This window comes from Engystomops pustulosus, chromosome 11 (genome assembly GCF_040894005.1).
Source record: "Engystomops pustulosus chromosome 11, aEngPut4.maternal, whole genome shotgun sequence".
Classification (NCBI taxonomy): domain Eukaryota; kingdom Metazoa; phylum Chordata; class Amphibia; order Anura; family Leptodactylidae; genus Engystomops; species Engystomops pustulosus.
Genome location: NC_092421.1, coordinates 1240838 through 1266269, shown reverse-complemented (window position 1 = coordinate 1266269; position 25432 = coordinate 1240838). Strand labels below are relative to the sequence as shown.

Genomic DNA, 25432 nt, shown 5'->3' with positions numbered 1-25432 from the left:
CACCAGAAGAAACGGGATAAGAGTTCTTGTGTCTTCTGTACTCTCTTGTGTCCTGCTAGCCTGGAATCATGTACAGACTGTAGGATCATCGGATGCATGGCCTTTGGTATATATAGATGCTCACCATCAGTCCATACTTAATTCCTAAGGAATAGGTGTACATCGCCTGACAGATGTGCTAGAAATGGGTCCGTGTCATTGGCCGCTTTTAAGTCCTTGAGTAAGTCACCTTCATGGATAATACCCTTCTCTCAGGCACAATGGGAGTAGGTGGAACTGATGGGTTAGAATCCCTAGGAAACATCTGTGACAGAGCATCTGCTTTCCCATTACGAGATCCTGGTCGAAAAGAAATTGTGAAATTAAAGTGATTCAGGAATAGACGCTATCGGGTTTGACGAGGAGAGAGGCATTTAGCTGATCTAATGAACTCTAAATTGCGGTGATCAGTTAGAACTAGTATCTGTTGTGAAGCTCCTTGAAGATGGCGTCTCCACTCTATAAATGCTGAAACAATAGCGAGTAATTCTTTGTTCCCTACATCATAGTTCTTCTCCGCTGTCGACATCCTTTGGGAGAAGAATGCACATGGATGTAACAGCCTGATCTCTGAGACAGGAAAGCCCCAACCACACAATCCGATGCATCAACCTCCAGTATAAATGCCAGTTCTGGATTGGGATGACGTAGCACCGGAGCTGTGGTAAATTTACTCTTAAACGAGAGAAAGCTTCATCCGCTTGTGGTGTCCACGAAAAGTGGCTCTTTTTCTTTGTCAGCTCAGTGATAGGAGCTACAATTTCTGAAAAATCTTTAATAAAGCGTCTGTAAAAATTAGAGAAGCCGATGAATCTTTGTACTTCCTTTACGGTCTTGGGGGTTGGGCAATCAATGACCGCTTGAATCTTTCTGAGATCCATACGCAATCCCTGTGAAGAGATGATGTATCCTAGGAATTGTATCTCTTTCCAATGGAACTCACATTTTTCTAGTTTGATGTAAAGTCGGTTTTCTTGTAGTCGTTTTAAAACACGTCTTACATGCTCTTGATGTTCTTCTAGGGATCCAGAGAAGATTAAAATATCATCTAGATAAACGATCATGAATTGATCTAGTAAGTCTCTGAATATATCATTTGCTAAGTGTTGGAAGGTAGCAGGAACATTGCACAAATGGCATTACTAGGCTTTCAAAGTGTCCATATCGAGTACGAAAGGCGGTTTTCCATTCGTTCCCCGGCCTTTTCCGGACTGGATTGTAAGCACCCCTCAAGTCTAATTTGGTAAAGATCTTTGCTCGTTGAACTTTTTCCAACAGTTTGGGAATTAGAGGCAATGGATAACGGTTTTTTACTGTGATTTTATTAAGTTCTCTGTAATCTACCACTGGCCGCAATGACTTCTTAACAACGAATATAGGAGCCCCAGCAGGAGAGAAGGATGGCAGAATAAACCCTTTTTTCAAGTTCTCGTCAATGAAGTCCTTAAGGGCTTTTAATTCTGGTCCTGATAATGGGCATATAGTCCCAAATGGTACGGGTACTCCAGGAAGCAAGTCTATCGTAAGATCGGTGAGGTGGTAGTTTGTCTGCTTCTTGTTTATCACAAACATCCATCAAATCCTCATATACTGCTGGTAACTGAGGCTGTTCCTGGTCTTGAGTAGAAACTGGTGTTTCAGGTTGATCTTTGACCTCTTTGTCTTTTGTGGGAAATCTCAGCACCTCGGTTCCCCAATCGATGGAAGGATTCTGTTCCTGTAACCAAGGTAGGCCTAAGATGACTGGAAAATGAGGAGAGGCAATTAATAAGAATGAAAGAGTTTCATAATGCTGAGGTTCTATGAGAATCTCCAGAGGTAGTTTCATGATCTACAGCTCCCGAACTCAGGGGAGACCCGTCTGTCTCCATCAAAATAGGTGAATGTCTTTTAGACAAACGTATTCCATGTTTCTTAGTGGAACTAAAGTCCATGAAATTTCCGCTTGCCCCAGAATCCACCATAGCTGATGCTGAGATCCACATGGAGTGTATCAGTAATTTAAGGGGAATAAAGTAATATGAGAGGTCACTGATGATATATAATGGACACTCTCTCCCGTTGATTGTTCCCCCTCTGAAGCAGAAGACTCTTCATTGGATGCATCAGAATCCACTACTGCTGCCACTGTTGTCTGAGGGCGATTTGCAGAACGGTTTGGGCAGTTTATAAGGAAGTGTCCCGATTTCCCGCAGTATAGGCACAGATTTTCTTTAAACCTATGTTCCCTTTGCTCGGCATTCTCCCGTTTCTGAATTGCATCAATTTGCATTGGTTCTGGTTGGGATTCACGAGACTGCTGATCAGATGACTTTTAAAACCCAGTGGTGTTGTGGTAATGTGCCGACCAGTTGTGCGGTCTGCAAAGCCCCATTTCTCTTGTCGACGTTCAGTCAGAAGAGTAACAATCTGAATGCAGTGATCAATAATTTCAGAGAAAACTGAGGGTGCCGCCGCTCGTGCTTATTCATCTTTATTAATGCTAGAAAGTCCACTCTTGAAAAGTGCTAATCTTGTCATTCCAGCTAGTGTCCACAATCCATCTTCAGAATTCCATGGCATAATCCGCAACAGAACGTCTGCCTTGCCGTAACGCTAATATGGTAGTAACCGTTCTGTTGGGGTCATCGAACATCCTTTTCATGGCTTCCATAAAGTCTTTGTAACTATTTAGATTAGCGAATTTGTCTTTTGTTTGCTCTCTGGAGAGGTCCTGGCCTGGGCTACTCCTCTGTGGGATAGTGGTGACCCGGTCATGGCTACCCATACCACGTTCCTGGCAGAAATCCAGTCCGTGTTCAAGCAACCTCAAGTCTGGCTCCCATGCCCTCCAAGTCTCCAGTTTGCCAAGAGCCACTCCAGTCTCTGGCGTGCCAAGAGCTGCTCCAATCTCCGGTGTGCCAAGAGCTGCTCCAATCTCCGGTGTGCCAAGAGCTACTCCAGTCTCCGGCATGCCAAGAGCTGCTCCAGTCTCCGGCATGCCAAGAGCTGCTCCAGTCTCCGGCATGCCAAGAGCTGCTCCAGTCTCCGGTGTGCCAAGAGCTGCTCCAGTCTCCGGCGTGCCAAGAGCCGCTCCAGTCTCCGGCGTGCCAAGAGCCGCTCCAGTCTCCGGCGTGCCAAGAGCTGCTCCAGTCTCTGGTGTGCCAAGAGCCGCTCCAGTCTCCGGCGTGCCAAGAGCTGCTCCAGTCTCCGGCATGCCAAGAACTGCTCCAGTCTCTGGTGTGCCAAGAGCTGCTCCAGTCTCCGGTGTGCCAAGAGACGCTCCAGTCTCCAGCGTGCCAAGAGACTGTGCAGCCATATAATAAGGTTAGATTATCATATGGATGCATAAGGGAATGAGGTCAGTGCAGGCAGCAAGAAATGCCCGGACCGAGCTCAGCCCAGCACAGTGTGGAGGGAGGGACCGGCCCCAACTGCTGTTTGAGAGCTGTGGCACATCGGGAATCCTCCCGTTAAACTCTATGACCCGTCTGCCCCTGCTCTCCATGTAGAAGCTGTCATCTCTCATGAGGACCTCCCATGAGGAATCTACCATTAGGAATCTACTATGAGGAAACTCCCATGAGGAATCTACCATTAGGAATCTACTATGAGGAAACTCCCATAAGGAATCTACCATTAGGAATCTACTATGAGGAAACTCCCATGAGAAGTAGATCTGATGATAGATTTCTTTTGCTGCCTCAGCCCTAATCTGTAATTGAATAATATTGAAACTCACCAAACTTGTTAAAAACTTTATTTTAGTAATATGTAAATTAACCTCAGAGTTTTTTCACTGGTTTGGTTCCAGAATTATTAAATTACAGATTAGGGGAGAGGCAGCAGGAGGAATCTACCATCAGATCTACTTCATGGGAGGTTTCCTTAGCAGCGTGCACAATGTGTTTCCCTGTGTCTGTGCCGCTGGTCAGTAGCATCTTCAAAAATATATTTACTTAGAAAATTGGTGACATGTTCCATACTTACATTTCATATATATAATGTTGTGCTTTGTTTTTATACAACTCTATGGGGCAGATTTATCAAGAGTAAGAATCCCAGCTCCCCTTTACAATGTACATGAGCGCTGGTGAAATGGAAGCTGAGCTGTGATTGGTTGCCATGGGCAGCTAAGCACATTCTTACTCTTAGGCAGCTTGATAAATCTGCCCCAATTAGTTTCACTTTTGGTTCCTTCTTGTCAGACTAGAGAAATGTTCGTGTCACTGATTTATCTCAGCGAATTCATTGGAGGGAATATATGAATCCATAATATGGGGCCAGAACGAGTGGACGAGGCTGAGAACCCCCCCCCCCCCCCCCCAGTGTCTAGAAAAGGTTTATTAATCAGTGCAGTTACCTGTCGGCTCATACATCTTCTGTAACCGTCTCCATTCTCATCAGAGGAATAATCACAATAAGCGAACAGAGGGATCAGCACCAGATCCAGGCTGCCTATAATCAGAGCCGGAACCAGGAAGATGCAGCTGAGGATGTGCATGGCCAGGGATCCTCTCACCTGTAGAAGCACATCATGTCCTGCACATCACCTTGTGTCTGATATTATGGATACAACATTGTATTTGGCCTTTGCTATGAGACTATTGACTTTTCATTATTCTTTATGTTGAAGTAAAATTAATATCAAAGACATAATATAATACTGGCTCCTCCTCTAATGATTACCGCTCTATGAATTTCGGTTTGTACAATAAACGCATCGTAAGTTGGATCCTTCTGCCTCCATGTGTTTCTGGACTGGACGCTTAATATCCCCTTTTACACCAGCCCGGGGCCCATTACCAGCCCGGAGCCCATTATCAGCCCAGGGAGCCCATTACCAGCCCGGAGCCCATTACCAGCCCAGGGGGCCCATTACCAGCTTGGAAACCATTAGCAGCCCAGAGCCCATTACCAGCCCGGAGCCCATTACCAGCCTGGGGCCCATTACCAGCCCGGGGGGCCATTACCAGCCCGGGGGGCCCATTACCAGCTTGGAAACCATTACCAGCCCAGAGCCCATTACCAGCCTGGGGGTCCATTACCAGCCCGGAGAGCCATTACCAGCCCAGGGGGCCCATTAGCAGCCCGGGGGGACCATTACCAGCCTGGGGGGCCCATTACCAGTCCGGGGTGACCATTACCAGCCAGAGGGGCCATTACCAGCCCGGGGGGCCCATTACCAGCCCGGGGGCCCATTACCAGCCCGGGGGGCCCCAGTGAGGTCTTTACAGCCATGCGGACCCCTTCTTGCTTACTTCCTGATAGCACCAACAGGTTTGGGAGAGAATCACCTGCCAGGAGAAGACCACCATAACCAACCAGCTGGGCCTAGCACTGATTCCTTACGTCTCCTGGGCTGTACCTGGCCATTCCCTCATCACCCTGTTGCTGAAACAATACTAAGAATTATATTCTATATATATCAAGGTGTCTGCAATGAAGTGTTTTTGTTTACCCTTTTTTCCATGACAACCCAAAGTTTTTAGAATCCTGTTGTCACAGTAACCTGTGACTATCAGCTAAAGAGTAGCCCTGTGACTATTGGATACAGAAGGGCCCCTTTTGACAATTGGCTACAACAGGCTCCTGTGGATTATTGTCTATAGAAGGGCCCTATGACCATTGGCTACTGTGGAGTCCCTGTGACTATATTGGCTACTGTGGAGACCCTGTGACTATATTGGCTACTGTGGAGTCCCTGTGACTATATTGACTACTGTGGAGTCCCTGTGAATATTGGCTACTGTGGAGTCCCTGTGACTATATTGACTACTGTGGAGACCCTGTGACTATATTGGCTACTGTGGAGTCCCTGAGACTATATTGGCTGCTGTGGAGTCCCTGTGACTATTGGCTACTGTGGAGTCCCTGTGACTATATTGGCTACTGTGGAGTCCCTGTGACTATATTGGCTACTGTGGAGTCCCTGTGACTATATTGACTACTGTGGAGTCCCTGTGACTATATTGGCTACTGTGGAGTCCCTGTGACTATTGGCTACTGTGGAGTCCCTGTGACTATATTGGCTACTGTGGAGACCCTGTGACTATATTGGCTACTGTGGAGACCCTGTGACTATTGGCTACCGTGGGGGCCCTGTGACCATATGGGCTACTGTGGAGACCCTGTGACTATATTGGCTACTGTGGAGACCCTGTGACTATTGGCTACCGTGGGGGCCCTGTGACCATATGGGCTACTGTGGAGTCCCTGTGACTATATTGGCTACTGTGGAGTCCCTGTGACTATGTTGGCTACTGTGGAGTCCCTGTGACTATATGGGCTACTGTGGAGACCCTGTGACTATATTGGCTACTGAGGAGTCCATTTGACTATTGGCTACTGTGGAGTCCCTGTGACTATATTGGCTACTGTGGAGACCCTGTGACTATATTGGCTACTGTGGAGTCCATTTGACTATTGGCTACTCTGGAGTCCCTGTGACTATATTGGCTACTGTGGAGTCCCTGTGACTATATTGGCTACTGTGGAGTCCATTTGACTATTGGCTACTGTGGAGTCCCTGTGACTATATTGGCTACTGTGGAGTCCATTTGACTATTGGCTACTGTGGAGACCCTGTGACTATATTGGCTACTGTGGAGTTCCTGTGACTATATTGGCTACTGTGGAGTCCCTGTGACTATATTGGCTACTGTGGAGTCCCTGTGACTATATTGGCTACTGTGGGGTCCCTGTGACTATATTGGCTACTGTGGAGACACCTTTCTAGGTGTTATCTTCTACTATGCCCTAGGGCTGTGTGTCTCACTTGCCTTCCGTTACATCTCTCTATCAATGTATTGGTTCTGGTGATGTATTTATGTAGAAATCTTACTCCTGGTTCTGTATCTTGTCCCCGTGTTATATATTTAGTATTTCTATAGATTCTTTGCAGTAAAGTCTTATTATATTTCTGTTTTTATGCACTAAACATCAGATCATTTAAAAACTCTAGATAATTGGGGAGACCCCAGCCTGGAGCCCATGATGTGGTATAAGACTGGAAGCTGCATGGAGGGGGGGGGGGGGGGGGTGCAGCATGGGGGGGGGGACAGGGGTGTGGCATCTCTAGGGGCAGTATAGAGGGTATATATATATACTATTATTTATCACTACCTGCCGGTGCCTGGAGATGACTGGAGTCCTGACTACTATACAGGTAATACTTAGGGGTTGCAGCATCTCTAGGGGCAGTATAGAGGGTATATATATATATATACTATTATTTAGGTAATACTATACAGGTAATACTTAGGGGGGGCAGCATCTCTAGGGGCAGTATAGAGGGTATATATATATACTATTATTTATCACTACCTGCCGGTGCCTGGAGATGACTGGAGCCCTGACTACTATACAGGTAATACTTAGGGGGGGGGGGCATCTCTAGGGGCAGTATAGAGGGTATATATATATATACTATTATTTAGGTAATACTATACAGGTAATACTTAGGGGGGCCCCTAGATTACATTCCAGTACTGGGCCCGATCCCCTGAGTGTGACCCTGGTACCAGCAATGAGATGCGGTCACTCACCAGGCAGGAGTTGGGTTTGGCCTGAGCAGCGATGGAGAGAATTCCTGCAATGATATACTGTAGAGAGAATATACAATCATGTTATATTATACAGGGGTGACATCACAGCAGGAGCCGGGACAAGAGTATGAAGAAAGATTGGAGAAGAATACGATCATCATATTCCTCAGAGACTCCTAAAACCAATGGCCCCCATTTATTAACCCCTTCCCGCCAATGCCCGTTTTTTGTGTTTCCATTTTTCACTCCCCACCTTAAAAAATCTATTACTTTTTATTCTCCCATGTACAGAGCTGTGCGAGGGCTTGTTTTCTGTGTACAGAGCTGTGCGGGGGCTTGTTTTCTGTGTACAGAGCTGTGCGGGGGCTTGTTTTCTGTGTACAGAGCTGTGCGGGGGCTTGTTTTCTGTGTACAGAGCTGTGCGGGGACTTGTCTTCTGTGTACAGAGCTGTGCGGGGACTTGTCTTCTGTGTAAGGAGCTGTGCGGGGGCTTGTTCTCTGTGTACAGAGCTGTGCGGGGGCTTGTTCTCTGTGTACAGAGCTGTGCGGGGACTTGTCTTCTGTGTGCAGAGCTGTGCGAGGGCTTGTTCTCTGTGTACAGAGCTGTGCGGGGGCTTGTCTTCTGTGTACAGAGCTGTGCGAGGGCTTGTTTTCTGTGTACAGAGCTGTGCGGGGGCTTGTTCTCTGTGTACAGAGCTGTGCGGGGGCTTGTTTTCTGTGTACAGAGCTGTGCGGGGGCTTGTTTTCTGTGTACAGAGCTGTGCGGGGGCTTGTTTTCTGTGTACAGAGCTGTGCGGGGACTTGTCTTCTGTGTACAGAGCTGTGCGGGGACTTGTCTTCTGTGTAAGGAGCTGTGCGGGGGCTTGTTCTCTGTGTACAGAGCTGTGCGGGGGCTTGTTCTCTGTGTACAGAGCTGTGCGGGGACTTGTCTTCTGTGTGCAGAGCTGTGCGAGGGCTTGTTCTCTGTGTACAGAGCTGTGCGGGGGCTTGTCTTCTGTGTACAGAGCTGTGCGAGGGCTTGTTTTCTGTGTACAGAGCTGTGCGGGGGCTTGTTCTCTGTGTACAGAGCTGTGCGGGGGCTTGTTTTCTGTGTACAGAGCTGTGCGGGGGCTTGTTTTCTGTGTACAGAGCTGTGCCGGGGCTCTTTTTCTGTGTACAGAGCTGTGCGGGGGCTTGTTTTCTGTGCACAGAGCTGTGCGGGGGCTTGTTCTCTGTGTACAGAGCTGTGCGGGGGCTTGTTTTCTGTGCACAGAGCTGTGCGGGGGCTTGTTCTCTGTGTACAGAGCTGTGCGGGGGCTTGTTTTCTGTGTACAGAGCTGTGCGGGGGCTTGTTTTCTGTATGACACATTGCACTTCGTAGTGGTGGTGTATGATATTCCTGCCGTATTCGTGTACTGGTAATTCCAAATGCAGTGAATATGGTGATAAAACGCATTTGCGCCCTTTTCTTGTGGTCTTGGATATTACGTCTCTCACCGTGCGCCCCACATGACACGTCTGCTTTATTCTCTGGGTCGGTGCGATCACGGGGATAACATATCATACAGGTTTTTAAAATCTTTTCACACAGTTATAAAAATTTCAATTCTTCATTTTGCCGTCTTCTGGAGGTAATAACCGTTTCATACTTCGGTGCCCGGAGCTGCGGGTGGTGTCATTTTTTCAACCTTTGATGACGTTTTCAATGCCGCCATTTATAGCGCTGTACGGCATTTTCATCACTTTTTATAGAATTTTTTTATATTTTTCAAAATGGCAAAAAAGTGTTATTTCCCACTTTGGGCGCTATTTTTCGTTACAGGGTTAAACGCCAGAAATAACCGTTATTATATTTTGATAGATCAGACATTTTAGGACGCGGCGATACCAAACATGGGTAACAAGCAGCGGGTTGTGAACCCCCTGTGTTATCCCACGGGTTGGGCTTTGGGCCACACACTGAGGGCGTCATCCCTGGACCTCTCCGGTATTCACCCTTTTAACCCTACGCAGGGACCTAGACTTTGCTGCTGAGAGGTCGCTACCTCTTGTGGTGGTCCCAGTGCAATAGCAGCTGGCCCAGTAGGCACAGAGACAATGGTTCGTGGCACCAGGGGATCAAGCAGAGAGGGTGGTCAGAGTCAGTACGGAGGCAGCAAACAAGCAGAGATGTAGACAAGCAGAGGAACACTGGGGAACACGGAGCATAAACAGAGAACGAGCCGGGGTCAGATTCTGGAGAACACGGGCATAAACAGTGAACGAGCCGGGGTTAGATACTGGGGAACACAGGGCATAAACAGAGAACGAGCCGGGGTCAGATACTGGGGAACTCGGAGCATAAACAGAGAACAAGCCGAGGTCAGAAACTGGGGAACACGGGGCATAAACAGAGAATGGGCCGGGGTCAAATACTGGGGAACACAGAGCATAAACAGAGAACAAGCCGGGTCAGATACTGGGGAACACGGGGCATAAACAGATAACGAGCCGGGGTCAGATACTGGGGAACACGGGGCATAAACAGAGAATGAGCCAGGGTCAGATACTGGGGAACACGGAGCCTAAACAGAGAACGAGCCGGGGTCAGATACTGGGGAACACGGAGAATAAACAGAGACAAAGAACCAGCTGGGGTCAGATACTGGGGAACACAGGGCATAAACAGAGAACGAGCCGGGTCAGATACTGGGGAACACGGAGCATAAACAGAGAACAAGCCGAGGTCAGATACTGGGGAACACGGGGCATAAACAGAGAACGGGCCGGGGTCAGATACTGGGGAACACGGAGCATAAACAGAGAACAAGCCAGGTCAGATACTGGGGAACACAGGGCATAAACAGATAACTAGCCGGGGTCAGATACTGGGGAACACAGGGCATAAACAGAGAACGAGCCAGGGTCAGATACTGGGAAACACGGAGCATAAACAGAGAACGAGCCGGGGTCAGATACTGGGGAACACGGAGAATAAACAGAGACAAAGAACCAGCTGGGGTCAGATACTGGGGAACACGGGGCATAAACAGAGAACGAGCCGGGGTCAGATACTGGGGAACACAGGGAATAAACAGAGAACGAGCCGGGGTCAGATACTGGGGAACACAGAGCATAAACAGAGACAAAGAACCACCTGGGGTCAGATACTGGGGAACACGGGGCATAAACAGAGAACGAGCCGGGGTCAGATACTGGGGAACACAGGGCATAAACAGAGAACGAGCCGGGGTCAGATACTGGGGAACACGGAGCATAAACAGAGAACAAGCCGAGGTCAGATACTGGGGAACACGGGGCATAAACAGAGAACGGGCCGGGGTCAGATACTGGGGAACACGGAGAATAAACAGAGAACAAGCCGGGGTCAGATACTGGGGAACACGGGGCATAAACAGATAACGAGCCGGGGTCAGATACTGGGGAACACAGAGCATAAACAGAGACAAAGAACCAGCTGGGGTCAGATACTGGGGAACACGGGGCATAAACAGAGAACGAGCCGGGGTCAGATACTGGGGAACACGGGGCATAAACAGCGAACGAGCCGGGGTCAGATACTGGGGAACACGGAGCATAAACAGAGACAAAGAACCAGCTGGGGTCAGATACTGGGGAACACAGGGCATAAACATAGAACGAGCCGGGGTCAGATACTGGGGAACACAGGGCATAAACAGAGAACGAGCCGGGTCAGATACTGGGGAACACGGGCATAAACAGAGAACGAGCCGGGGTCAGATACTGGGGAACACAGGGCATAAACAGAGAACGAGCCGGGTCAGATACTGGGGAACACGGAGCATAAACAGACAAAAAGCCGGGGTCAGATACTGGGGAACACGAGGCATAAACAGATGACGAGCCGGGGTCAGATACTGGGGAACACGGGACATAAACAGAGACTGAGCCAGGGTCAGATACTGGGGAACACGGAGCATAAACAGAGAACGAGCCGGGGTCAGATACTGGGGAACACGGAGCATAAACAGAGACAAAGAACCAGCTGGGGTCAGATACTGGGGAACACGGGGCATAAACAGAGAACTAGCCAGGGTCAGATACTGGGGAACACGGGGCATAAACAGCGAACGAGCCAGGGTCAGATACTGGGGAACACGGGGCATAAACAGCGAACGAGCCAGGGTCAGATACTGGGGAACACGGAGCATAAACAGAGACAAAGAACCAGCTCTGGTCAGATACTGGGGAACACGGGGCATAAACAGAGAACGAGCCGGGGTCTGATACTGGGGAACACAAAGCATAAACAGAGAACGAGCCAGCTCAGATACTGGGGAACACAGGGCATAAACAGAGACAAAGAACCAGCTGGGGTCAGATACTGGGGAACACGGGGCATAAACAGAGAACAAGCCGGGGTCAGATACTGGGGAACACGGAGCATAAACAGAGAACAAGCCGGGTCAGATACTGGGGAAGACGGGGCATAAACATAGAACGAGCCGGGGTCAGATACTGGGGAACATGGAGCATAAACAGAGAACGAGCCGGGGTCAGATACTGGGGAACACGGAGCATAAACAGAGACAAAGAACCAGCTGGGGTCAGATACTGGGGAACATGGGGCACAAACAGAGAACAAGCCGGGGTCAGATACTGGGGAACACGCAGCATAAACAGAGAACGAGCCGGGTCAGATACTGGGGAACACGGAGCATAAACAGAGAAAAAGCCGGGGTCAGATACTGGGGAACACGAGGCATAAACAGATATCGAGCCGGGGTCAGATACTGGGGAACACGGGGCATAAACAGAGACTGAGCCAGGGTCAGATACTGGGGAACACGGAGCATAAACAGAGAACGAGCCGGGGTCAGATACTGGGGAACACGGAGCATAAACAGAGACAAAGAACCAGCTGGGATCAGATACTGGGGAACACGGGGCATAAACAGAGAACTAGCCAGGGTCAGATACTGGGGAACACGGGGCATAAACAGCGAACGAGCCGGGGTCAGATACTGGGGAACACGGAGCATAAACAGAGACAAAGAACCAGCTCTGGTCAGATACTGGGGAACACGGGGCATAAACAGAGAACGAGCCGGGGTCAGATACTGGGGAACACAAAGCATAAACAGAGAACGATCCGGGTCAGATACTGGGGAACACAGGGCATAAACAGAGACTAAGAACCAGCTGGGGTCAGATACTGGGGAACACGGGGCATAAACAGAGAACAAGCCGGGGTCAGATACTGGGGAACACGGAGCATAAACAGAGAACAAGCCGGGTCAGATACTGGGGAAGACGGGGCATAAACATAGAACGAGCCGGGGTCAGATACTGGGGAACACGGAGCATAAACAGAGAACGAGCCGGGGTCAGATACTGGGGAACACGGAGCATAAACAGAGACAAAGAACCAGCTGGGGTCAGATACTGGGGAACACGGGGCATAAACAGAGAACTAGCCAGGGTCAGATACTGGGGAACACGGGGCATAAACAGCGAACGAGCCGGGGTCAGATACTGGGGAACACGGAGCATAAACAGAGACAAAGAACCAGCTCTGGTCAGATACTGGGGAACACGGGGCATAAACAGAGAACGAGCCGGGGTCAGATACTGGGGAACACAAAGCATAAACAGAGAACGAGCCGGGTCAGATACTGGGGAACACAAGGCATAAACAGAGACAAAGAACCAGCTGGGGTCAGATACTGGGGAACACGGGGCATAAACAGAGAACAAGCCGGGGTCAGATACTGGGGAACACGGAGCATAAACAGAGAACAAGCCGGGTCAGATACTGGGGAAGACGGGGCATAAACATAGAACGAGCCGGGGTCAGATACTGGGGAACATGGAGCATAAACAGAGAACGAGCCGGGGTCAGATACTGGGGAACACGGAGCATAAACAGAGACAAAGAACCAGCTGGGATCAGATACTGGGGAACACGGGGCATAAACAGAGAACTAGCCAGGGTCAGATACTGGGGAACACGGGGCATAAACAGCGAACGAGCCGGGGTCAGATACTGGGGAACACGGAGCATAAACATAGACAAAGAACCAGCGCTGGTCAGATACTGGGGAACACGGGGCATAAACAGAGAACGAGCCGGGGTCAGATACTGGGGAACACAAAGCATAAACAGAGAACGAGCCGGGTCAGATACTGGGGAACACAGGGCATAAACAGAGACAAAGAACCAGCTGGGGTCAGATACTGGGGAACACGGGGCATAAACAGAGAACAAGCCGGGGTCAGATACTGAGGAACACGGAGCATAAACAGAGAACAAGCCGGGTCAGATACTGGGGAAGACGGGGCATAAACATAGAACGAGCCGGGGTCAGATACTGGGGAACACGGAGCATAAACAGAGAACGAGCCGGGGTCAGATACTGGGGAACACGGAGCATAAACAGAGACAAAGAAGCAGCTGGGGTCAGATACTGGGGAACACGGGGCATAAACAGAGAACTAGCCAGGGTCAGATACTGGGGAACACGGGGCATAAACAGCGAACGAGCCGGGGTCAGATACTGGGGAACACGGAGCATAAACAGAGACAAAGAACCAGCTCTGGTCAGATACTGGGGAACACGGGGCATAAACAGAGAACGAGCCGGGGTCAGATACTGGGGAACACAAAGCATAAACAGAGAACGAGCCGGGTCAGATACTGGGGAACACAAGGCATAAACAGAGACAAAGAACCAGCTGGGGTCAGATACTGGGGAACACGGGGCATAAACAGAGAACAAGCCGGGGTCAGATACTGGGGAACACGGAGCATAAACAGAGAACAAGCCGGGTCAGATACTGGGGAAGACGGGGCATAAACATAGAACGAGCCGGGGTCAGATACTGGGGAACATGGAGCATAAACAGAGAACGAGCCGGGGTCAGATACTGGGGAACATGGAGCATAAACAGAGACAAAGAACCAGCTGGGGTCAGATATTGGGGAACACGGGGCACAAACAGAGAACAAGCCGGGGTCAGATACTGGGGAACACGCAGCATAAACAGAGAACGAGCCGGGTCAGATACTGGGGAACACGGAGCATAAACAGAGAAAAAGCCGGGGTCAGGTACTGGGGAACACAAGGCATAAACAGATAACGAGCCGGGGTCAGATACTGGGGAACACGGGGCATAAACAGAGACTGAGCCAGGGTCAGATACTGGGGAACACGGAGCATAAACAGAGAACGAGCCGGGGTCAGATACTGGGGAACACGGAGCATAAACAGAGACAAAGAACCAGCTGGGGTCAGATACTGGGGAACACGGGGCATAAACAGAGAACTAGCCAGGGTCAGATACTGGTTAACACGGGGCATAAACAGCGAACGAGCCGGGGTCAGATACTGGGGAACACGGAGCATAAACAGAGACAAAGAACCAGCTCTGGTCAGATACTGGGGAACACGGGGCATAAACAGAGAACGAGCCGGGGTCAGATACTGGGGAACACAAAGCATAAACAGAGAACGAGCCGGGTCAGATACTGGGGATCACAGGGCATAAACAGAGACAAAGAAACAGCTGGGGTCAGATACTGGGGAACACGGGGCATAAACAGAGAACAAGCCGGGGTCAGATACTGGGGAACACAGAGCATAAACAGAGAACAAGCCGGGTCAGATACTGGGGAAGACGGGGCATAAACATAGAACGAGCCGGGGTCAGATACTGGGGAACACGCAGCATAAACAGAGAACGAGCCGGGGTCAGATACTGGAGAACACGGAGCATAAACAGAGACAAAGAACCAGCTGGGGTCAGATACTGGGGAACACAGAGCATAAACAGAGAACGAGCCGGGGTCAGATACTGGGGAACACAGAGCATAAACAGAGAACGAGCCGGGGTCAGATACTGGGGAACACGGGGCATAAACAGAGAACGAGCCGGGGTCAGATACTGGGGAACACGGAGCATAAACAGAGAAAAAGCCGGGGTCAGATACTGGGGAACACGGGGCATAAACAGAGAACGAGCCGGGGTCAGATACTGGGGAACACGGAGCATAAACAGAGAACGAGCCGGGGTCAGATACTGGGGAACACGGGGCATAAACAGAGAACGAGACGGGGTCAGATACTGGGGAACACGGGGCATAAACAGAGAACAAGCCGGGGTCAGATACTGGGGAACACGGGGCATAAACAGAGAACGAGCCGGGGTCAGATACTGGGGAACACGGAGCATAAACAGAGAACGAGCCGGGGTCAGATACTGGGGAACACGGGGCATAAACAGAGAACGAGCCGGGGTCAGATACTGGGGAACACAGGGCATAAACAGAGAACGAGCCGGGTCAGATACTAGGGAACACGGAGCATAAACAGAGAACGAGCCGGGGTCAGATACTGGGGAACACGGAGCATAAACAGAGACAAAGAACCAGCTGGGGTCAGATACTGGGGAACACGGGGCATAAACAGAGAACAAGCCGGGGTCAGATACTGGGGAACACGGAGCATAAACAGAGAACAAGCCGGGTCAGATACTGGGGAACACGGGGCATAAACATAGAACGAGCCGGGGCCAGATACTGGGGAACACGGGGCATAAACAGAGAACGAGCCGGGGTCAGATACTGGGGAACACGGAGCATAAACAGAGACAAAGAACCAGCTGGGGTCAGATACTGGGCAACACGGGGCATAAACAGAGAACAAGCCGGGGTCAGATACTGGGGAACACGCAGCATAAACAGAGAACGAGCCGGGGTCAGATACTGGAGAACACGGAGCATAAACAGAGACAAAGAACCAGCTGGGGTCAGATACTGGGGAACACAGAGCATAAACAGAGAACGAGCCGGGGTCAGATACTGGGGAACACGGGGCATAAACAGAGAACGAGCCGGGGTCAGATACTGGGGAACACGGAGCATAAACAGAGAAAAAGCCGGGGTCAGATACTGGGGAACACGGGGCATAAACAGAGAACGAGCCGGGGTCAGATACTGGGGAACACGGAGCATAAACAGAGAACGAGCCGGGTCAGATACTGGGGAACATGGGGCATAAACAGAGAACGAGACCGGGTCAGATACTGGGGAACACGGGGCATAAACAGAGAACATGCCGGGGTCAGATACTGGGGAACACGGGGCATAAACAGAGAACGAGCCGGGGTCAGATACTGGGGAACACGGGGCATAAACAGAGAACGAGCCGGGGTCAGATACTGGGGAACACGGAGCATAAACATAGAACAATCCGGGGTCAGATACTGGGGAACATGGGGCATAAATAGAGAACGAGCCGGGGTCAGATACTGGGGAACACGGAGCATAAACAGAGAACGAGCCGGGTCAGATACTGGGGAACATGGGGCATAAACAGAGAACGAGACCGGGTCAGATACTGGGGAACACGGGGCATAAACAGAGAACATGCCGGGGTCAGATACTGGGGAACACGGGGCATAAACAGAGAACGAGCCGGGGTCAGATACTGGGGAACACGGGGCATAAACAGAGAACGAGCCGGGGTCAGATACTGGGGAACACGGAGCATAAACATAGAACAATCCGGGGTCAGATACTGGGGAACATGGGGCATAAATAGAGAACGAGCCGGGGTCAGATACTGGGGAACACGGAGCATAAACAGAGACAAAGAACCAGCTGGGGTCAGATACTGGGGAACACGGGGCACAAACAGAGAACAAGCCGAGGTCAGATACTGGGGAACACGGAGCATAAACAGAGACAAAGAACCAGCTGGGGTCAGATACTGGGGAACACGGGGCACAAACAGAGAACAAGCCGAGTTTAGATACTGGGGAACACGGAGCATAAACATAGAACAATCCGGGGTCAGATACTGGGGAACATGGGGCATAAACAGAGAACGAGCCGGGGTCAGATACTGGGGAACACGGGGCATAAACAGAGAACAAGCCGAGGTCAGATACTGGGGAACACGGAGCATAAACAGAGACAAAGAACGAGCCGGGGTGCGGCCCTAAGGGAGCTGAGGCATGACCAGACACAGCGGCTGAAGGTAAGTCTGCAACGGGGACCGCGACAAGGGGCGGAACCTGTCGCCAGAGTTACAACATGTTTACTATTTTCACTGTTTATTCATAATTATATCAGTTCTAGGGAAAGGGGGGGTTTGATTTTTTTTACTATTTTTCATACCCCTAGGGTACTTTAACCCTAGGTTGTCTGATTGATCCTACCATATTCTTCTATACTTCTGTAAGGCAGTATATGGGAGTTTTTCTCATCATGCATTACAATGTGAGAAAATCTGACCCCAGGCTGGCATGGCAACCGATCGCCGCCCACCAATGACCTCAAAGGGGGTGGCGACCGTATTCAAGATACCCCCAGGATTTAAATGCCTCCGGAAGCTTTGCTAGGAGCATTTTCACGGTAACACCCGCAATGGGTGCCAGCACTGACAGCGGGTGTTACCGGTGGGTGTTTGCTGCAATATGCATGAAACACCCACCTTATATAGAGAGGGGCTTAGCCCATGAGCCCTCTCCATACACTACGTCACATGTCGGTAAGGGGTTAAAGTGTTTGCGCCAGTTTTGTGTCTGACATATATTTGTTTGCGCCAGTTTTGTGTCTGTGTTGTCTCTGACAAGGCAGAAGAAATGTCTCATAAAGGGGCAGTTTCTGCTTAGTCGGAGTTTGCAGAATTCTGCAGCAGGAACCGAGTGCTCCATGTGTGATAAATCTCTGCGCAGCACCGGCACACGGCACATGGAGGAGTGTGCAGATATCATCAGGCCTCTGTCAGGGGCTTATTGCTAGCACCTGCGATTATTTAGGCTTTCTGCCACCTTCTCGCCATTGGGGCCGGCGGCGGGGGGTAGGGGGTGTTACTGTCCCTGCGCCCGCGCACTCGCTGCAGCCGGAAACTTTTCACATGCGTCTACCCCAGGCAATATGTCTCCTGGTTGGCTGGAGAGGGTTTGGCCACCTCTGTCATGTTACCTGTAGACTTCCTCCCCCTTTAACGCTGGATGTCTCCTGGTCTGAGATCTGTCCAATAGAAAGCTCTGCACGTGGCGCCCTCTGTGGCCTCTGAGTGATGCCCCCTGCCCCCTGCTGTATATTACAAGTGTAGATAGTCGTTGGTTGGTATCAAAGTGGTGAAATCTCCATGATTATAAAGATTTTAGTGTAGATATTGGGTCTAGCTCCTGCTTCACACCCGCACAAGAATTAGGGAACCTGAGAGCAGAGATCTGGGGATCATAGGTAGACAGAGTCAATCTTCCATCTGATTGTTATGGAAAGTGGGAAAATTCTGAGTATCCACAGGAAAACCAGACAAACACGGAGAGAAGATAAAAATGTCATGTATATGTGTATATGAAGGAACAGGAACCCAGCATGGCAAGGCCACCTCACTGCCCGCTGACTGCACCTCACTGTCCCCTGACTGGACCTCACTGCCTGCTGACTGGACCTCACTGCCCGCTGACTGGACCTCACTGCCCGCTGACTGGACCTCACTGCCCGCTGGCTGGACCTCACTGCCCGCTGACTGGACCTCACTGCCCGCTGACTGGACCTCACTGCCCGCTGGCTGGACCTCACTGCCCGCTGACTGGACCTCACTGCCCGCTGGCTGGACCTCACTGCCCGCTTACTGGACTTCACTGCCCCCTGACTGGACCTCACTGCCCGCTGGCTGGACCTGACTGCCCGCTACTGGACCTCACTGCCCGCTGACTGGACCTCACTGCCCGCTGACTGGACCTCACTGCCCGCTGACTGGACCTCACTGCCCGATGACTGCACCTCACTGCCCGCTGGCTGGACCTGACTGCCCGCTGACTGAACCTCACTGCCCCCTGACTGGACCTCACTGCCCGCTGACTGGACCTCACTGCCCGCTGCCTGGACCTCACTGCCCGCTGGCTGGACCTCACTGCCCGCTGACTGGACCTCACTGCCCGCTGACTGGACCTCACTGCCCGCTGACTGCACCTCACTGCCCGCTGACTGCACCTCACTGCCCGCTGACTGGACCTCACTGCCTGCTGACTGGACCTCACTGCCTGCTGGCTGGACCTCACTGCCCGCTGGCTGGACCTGACTGCCCGCTACTGGACCTCACTGCCCGCTGACTGGACCTCACTGCCCGCTGACTGGACCTCACTGCCTGCTGACTGGACCTCACTGCCCGCTGACTGGACCTCACTGCCTGCTGACTGCACCTCACTGCCCGCTGACTGGACCTCACTGCCTGCTGACTGGACCTCACTGCCCGCTGACTGCACCTCACTGCCCACTGACTGCACCTCACTGCCCGCTGACTGGACCTCACTGCCTGCTGACTGGACCTCACTGCCCGCTGGCTGGACCTCACTGCCCGCTGGCTGGACCTGACTGCCCGCTACTGGACCTCACTGCCCGCTGTCTGGACCTCACTGCCTGCTGACTGGACCTCACTGCCCGCTGACTGCACCTCACTGCCCGCTGACTGCACCTCACTGCCCGCTGACTGGACCTCACTGCCTGCTGACTGGACCTCACTGCCCGCTGGCTGGACCTCACTGCCCGCTGACTGAACCTCACTGCCCCCTGACTGGACCTCACTGCCCGCTGACTGGACCTCACTGCCCGCTGCCTGGACCTCACTGCCCGCTGGCTGGACCTCACTGCCCGCTGACTGGACCTCACTGCCCGCTGACTGGACCTCACTGCCCGCTGACTGCACCTCACTGCCCGCTGACTGCACCTCACTGCCCGCTGACTGGACCTCACTGCCTGCTGACTGGACCTCACTGCCCGCTGGCTGGACCTCACTGCCCGCTGGCTGGACCTGACTGCCCGCTACTGGACCTCACTGCCCGCTGACTGGACCTCACTGCCTGCTGACTGGACCTCACTGCCCGCTGACTGGACCTCACTGCCTGCTGACTGGACCTCACTGCCCGCTGACTGCACCTCACTGCCCGCTGACTGCACCTCACTGCCCGCTGACTGGACCTCACTGCCCGCTGACTGGACCTCACTGCCTGCTGACTGGACCTCACTGCCTGCTGCCTGGACCTCACTGCCTGCTGGCTGGACCTCACTGCCCGCTGACTGGACCTCACTGCCCACTGACTGGACCTCACTGCCCGCTGGCTGGACCTCACTGCCCGCTGGATGGAACTCACTGCCCGCTGACTGGACTTCACAGCCCCCTGACTGGACCTCACTGCCCGCTGGCTGGACCTGACTGCCCGCTGACTGGACCTCACTGCCCGCTGACTGGACCTCACTGCCCGCTGACTGGACCTCACTGCCCGCTGACTGGACCTCACTGCCCGCTGGCTGGACCTCACTGCCCGCTGGCTGGACCTGACTGCCCGCTACTGGACCTCACTGCCCGCTGACTGGACCTCACTGCCTGCTGACTGGACCTCACTGCCCGCTGACTGCACCTCACTGCCCGCTGACTGGACCTCACTGCCTGCTGACTGGACCTCACTGCCCGCTGGCTGGACCTCACTGCCCGCTGACTGGACCTCACTGCCCGCTGACTGGACCTCACTGCCCGCTGACTGGACCTCACTGCCTGCTGCCTGGACCTCACTGCCTGCTGGCTGGACCTCACTGCCCGCTGACTGGACCTCACTGCCCACTGACTGGACCTCACTGCCCGCTGGCTGGACCTCACTGCCCGCTGGCTGGAACTCACTGCCCGCTGACTGGACTTCACTGCCCCCTGACTGGACCTCACTGCCCGCTGGCTGGACCTGACTGCCCGCTACTGGACCTCACTGCCCGCTGACTGGACCTCACTGCCCGCTGACTGGACCTCACTGCCCGCTGACTGGACCTCACTGCCCGATGACTGCACCTCACTGCCCGCTGACTGGACCTCACTGCCCGCTGACTGGACCTCACTGCCCGCTGGCTGGACCTCACTGCCCGCTGACTGGACCTCACTGCCCCCTGACTGGACCTCACTGCCCGCTGACTGGACCTCACTGCCTGCTGCCTGGACCTCACTGCCCGCTGGCTTGACCTCACTGCCCGCTGACTGGACCTCACTGCCCGCTGACTGGACCTCACTGCCCGCTGACTGGACCTCACTGTCCGCTGACTGGACCTCACTGCCCGCTGACTGGACCTCACTGCCCGCTTACTGGACCTCACTGTCCGCTGACTGGACCTCACTGCCCCCTGACTGAACCTCACTGCCCGCTGACTGGACCTCACTGCCCGCTGACTGGACCTCACTGCCCGCTGACTGGACCTCACTGTCCACTGACTGGACCTCACTGCCCGCTGACTGGACCTCACTGCCCGCTGACTGGACCGCACTGTCCACTGACTGAACCTCACTGCCCGCTGACTGGACCTCACTGCCCGCTGACTGGACCTCACTGCCCCCTGACTGGACCTCACTGCCCGCTGACTGGACCTCACTGTCCACTGACTGGACCTCACTGCCCGCTGACTGGACCTCACTGCCCCCTGACTGAACCTCACTGCCCGCTGACTGGACCTCACTGCCCGCTGACTGGACCTCACTGTCCACTGACTGGACCTCACTGCCCGCTGACTGGACCTCACTGCCCACTGACTGGACCTCACTGCCCGCTGACTGGACCTCACTGTCCACTGACTGGACCTCACTGCCTGCTGACTGGACCTCACTACCCGCTGACTGGACCTCACTGCCCGCTGACTGGACCTCACTACCCGCTGACTGGACCTCACTGCCCGCTGACTGGACCTCACTGCCCATTAGTGCTGGTACATATCACACACATGTCCCTCTAGACCTGGATCTGCTGACACTGATGACACATTACAGGTCAGACATAGTAATGATACCTACACAAACTGAGCCCCAAAATGGAATTCCACTTATTCGTGTGATGGTGAATGTGGTGTAAATCAGGCCGATTCCCAACGCAATCTCCAAGATGGCGGCCACAATCATCACAATCTGGAAAGGAAAATAGTCTGGTGTTTTTTCATTTAGTCACCCAATTTTTCTGTTACGTTATTGTGACTGCGTCAGGAATGGGCAGACCTGATACCTATTAAAGGGATACATAAGGCGCAAAGTGCTAAACTGTACCCCAAGGGATGCTGTGTGTGGCTTCCATAGCTATACTATCAGTCTGCAGGGAGACCAATCATCTGAAATATGAGGACTCAGCAATCACATTGGGGGTCATTTACTAAGGGCCCGATTCGCGTTTTCCCGAAGTGTTACCTGAATTTTTCCGATTTGCACTGATTTCCCCTGAATTGCCCCGGGATTTTGGCGCACGCGATCGGATTGTGGCGCATCGGCGCCGGGATGCATGCAACGGAAATCGGGGGCGTGGCCGAATGAAAACCCGACGGATTCGGAAAAACCGCTGCATTTAGAAAAAAAAAAAATGTCGCGGAGCTTGCACTTACCTTCACCAGGAATAGGCCGGTGTACTTGAGTGCATTTCAGTGGACCTCGGGGAACTTCAGCACAGCAGCGCCACCTGGTGGACGTCGGAGGAACTACGGACCCGAATCCACCGCAGAGAACGCGCCGCTGGATCACGAATGGACCGGGTAAGTAAATCTGCCCCATTGTTCCAGGACATTGCACTTGCGGCCGAGCTAAGAGGCGCCTCCTTACGCCCCTTGTGGATGTGATAGAGCATTACATACACGGCCTAGAAGGATTTATCCTTTCAGATTAGTTATTATGAAGAACGGGAACCAGAAGATCTGAAGGCAGCGTGACCACTACCGGACATATCACCATGAGATTCATGCTGGATCTGCATCTCACTACGTTACATTACATTGTTTCACCTTTTTCATACCACAATGCCGAGTCTGGTTTTACCTTTTGCCTGGCTCGCTTAATTAACAGCCTTGAGACTGAGTCCCAAATGATTGGGTAACTCACCCCAGGGTCTACTATCAAGCCTGTCACATAGATGTATAAGCTAGAGCAGCAAATAATAAGTTTTACCATGAGTGAACCTTAGAAAGTCTTGTGTCAGACCCCGTAAAGTGTCCCTTGGAGGGTCTCCCCAACACTCGGCCATGTGTGATGCACTTGGATGCACTTGGATGGTTGAGTATTGAAAGTAACGTTTCTGTGTATTAATGGTTTCAGTCAGTCTGAGCGATGGTTCAGTATTTGATGAATTGGAATGAGGGACGTTTGTCACGATGTGACCAGAAGTGTCAGGAGCCCAACGCAGGAGAAATCTGTTTTCATGTTTTCTTATTCATTCGTTCTCTTAAAGTTTGTGAGGTGCCCCCCAGTATTAGAGAGAACCTGGGCCCTGGAGCAGCTAGATAGAGATCTGCAGGACTGTGGGCATTGATCTGAATTATTTTGTTCTGTGCTGTGAAACCCTCTCATGTCAGTCACTTTTGGCGATTGTAACAGTAACCCCCCCCCCTCCCCCGCCACTAACAATGGAAATAGCGCCACTTTGGGGGCAGTTTGCACATTTCTATGCTGTAATTTTGTGGGGGCAGCAGAGTTGGTGTTCATCTGAAGGTGATCCCTGGTATCTTAGAGAGGATAGTGGCCGGATGTGGGTCCTTCGGTGAGGTGGACAATGATTACTCAGAATAATTTGGATAACCCCGTGATCAGAAGGTGGTAAGGATCTGAGACTGGGCCGTCCATGGTTTGAGTTGAGATGCTTCATGGGCTTCTATCACAATGGTCTTCAATGCTTCCAGAAGTTCTCCTCTAGGATCTGTCAGACGAGATCTCACGGATTTTTTGAATAAAGTCTTCCCTATTAAGGACCCCCGTCCCCCAGCGCTATCGGCTGTAGGGTTAAAGAATCTCATGGATATCTGTATCCTGATACTAAGCGACTGGTTCCAGCTGTCTGGAGCGTAACACTGGTCTGCTATATCTACAGTAAATATCTGTAAGAAGGATTGTGCACCATCTACAGCAAAGTCTGGACACATAAAAGCAGCAACTTCTGACCGAGCTTCTAATGAGCCGTCAGACACAAGTAGGAAATGTTCCCCATCCTAGGGGCTCGAAGAAAAACAAATCATAGACTTACCCTACATTCCTATTGGTAACTTTTTGGCTTCTACTTACCCCCAAGGCCTTTGGTTTGCCCCTCAGGAATGTTGTGAAGAAAGGAGATGAAGGGTCTGTATTTGGGGCCACTATTGCCGCCACATTCCATTGTGGTGGCCCCGTGGCTACATTCCACGCCTGTGCTGGAGAAGAAGCATTGTATCCGGGATATGGAGAAGGGACATTCTGTATGTAGGTTGGGACAGATGTCGGAGCCGGGCTCTGTGGGGTGTAGCCAGGAGGGGAATTCTCATTATTTGTTGTGGACATTGTGGACACCGACACTGAAAGAAACAATGTAACATTAGTTTGTAATTTACAACAAGTGGAAGTCATTGTCATATTTGAATTTCAGCCAAAACACGTGAATAATTTATAAAGGAGGGGGTGGTACAATCCGCGATGGTCATGGAGACTAAGCTGCAATGAAAATGATTGGTTATACAAGTTCTATAAGATCACATGATTCTACTGATGGATCAGCCTTACAGTCCACATAACCTCAGCCACTAACTGCTCCTAACAGCCCGGACACAAGAGCCCAGACAGAGGCCACGGGGCAGATTGATAGGACACTGGGGAAATCACTCAGCACCATGTGATCCCAAGTGTAGGACAAAATAAATAATAATAAAAATCATAAATAATAAATCATTTTTATTCATTCAAGTTACCAAACAAAGATACAACTAATTCCAGACAAGCACCGAGCCGTCACGGGGCTTCAATAAAATTGTGAATGTTGAAGCTCTTGAAAAGTGTTGATGCGCTGAAACATAAAGAATTAACTAGATCATAAAATCTGAAAATATCAGTTTCTTAGGAATCGTTACATAGAACCTGATTTTCATGTTTCCCGGCCTG

The 25432-nt window shown here is 51.7% G+C and overlaps 1 protein-coding gene across 1 annotated transcript in view; it reads right to left on the bottom strand.

Annotated features, from left to right (window-relative positions):
• LOC140106324 (membrane-spanning 4-domains subfamily A member 4A-like) overlaps positions 1–24850 on the bottom strand; it is a 29107-nt gene extending 4257 nt beyond the window's left edge. Inside the window, exons 1-4 of the mRNA XM_072130723.1 lie at positions 24587–24850; positions 22349–22459; positions 7566–7622; positions 4382–4540 (exon numbers count right to left, since the gene is read on the bottom strand). Coding sequence (XP_071986824.1) covers positions 4382–4540; positions 7566–7622; positions 22349–22459; positions 24587–24838 — 579 coding nt within the window. The 5' untranslated portion in view covers positions 24839–24850. The remainder of the gene's footprint in view (positions 1–4381; positions 4541–7565; positions 7623–22348; positions 22460–24586) is intronic.
• Positions 24851–25432: the final 582 nt, after the last annotated feature.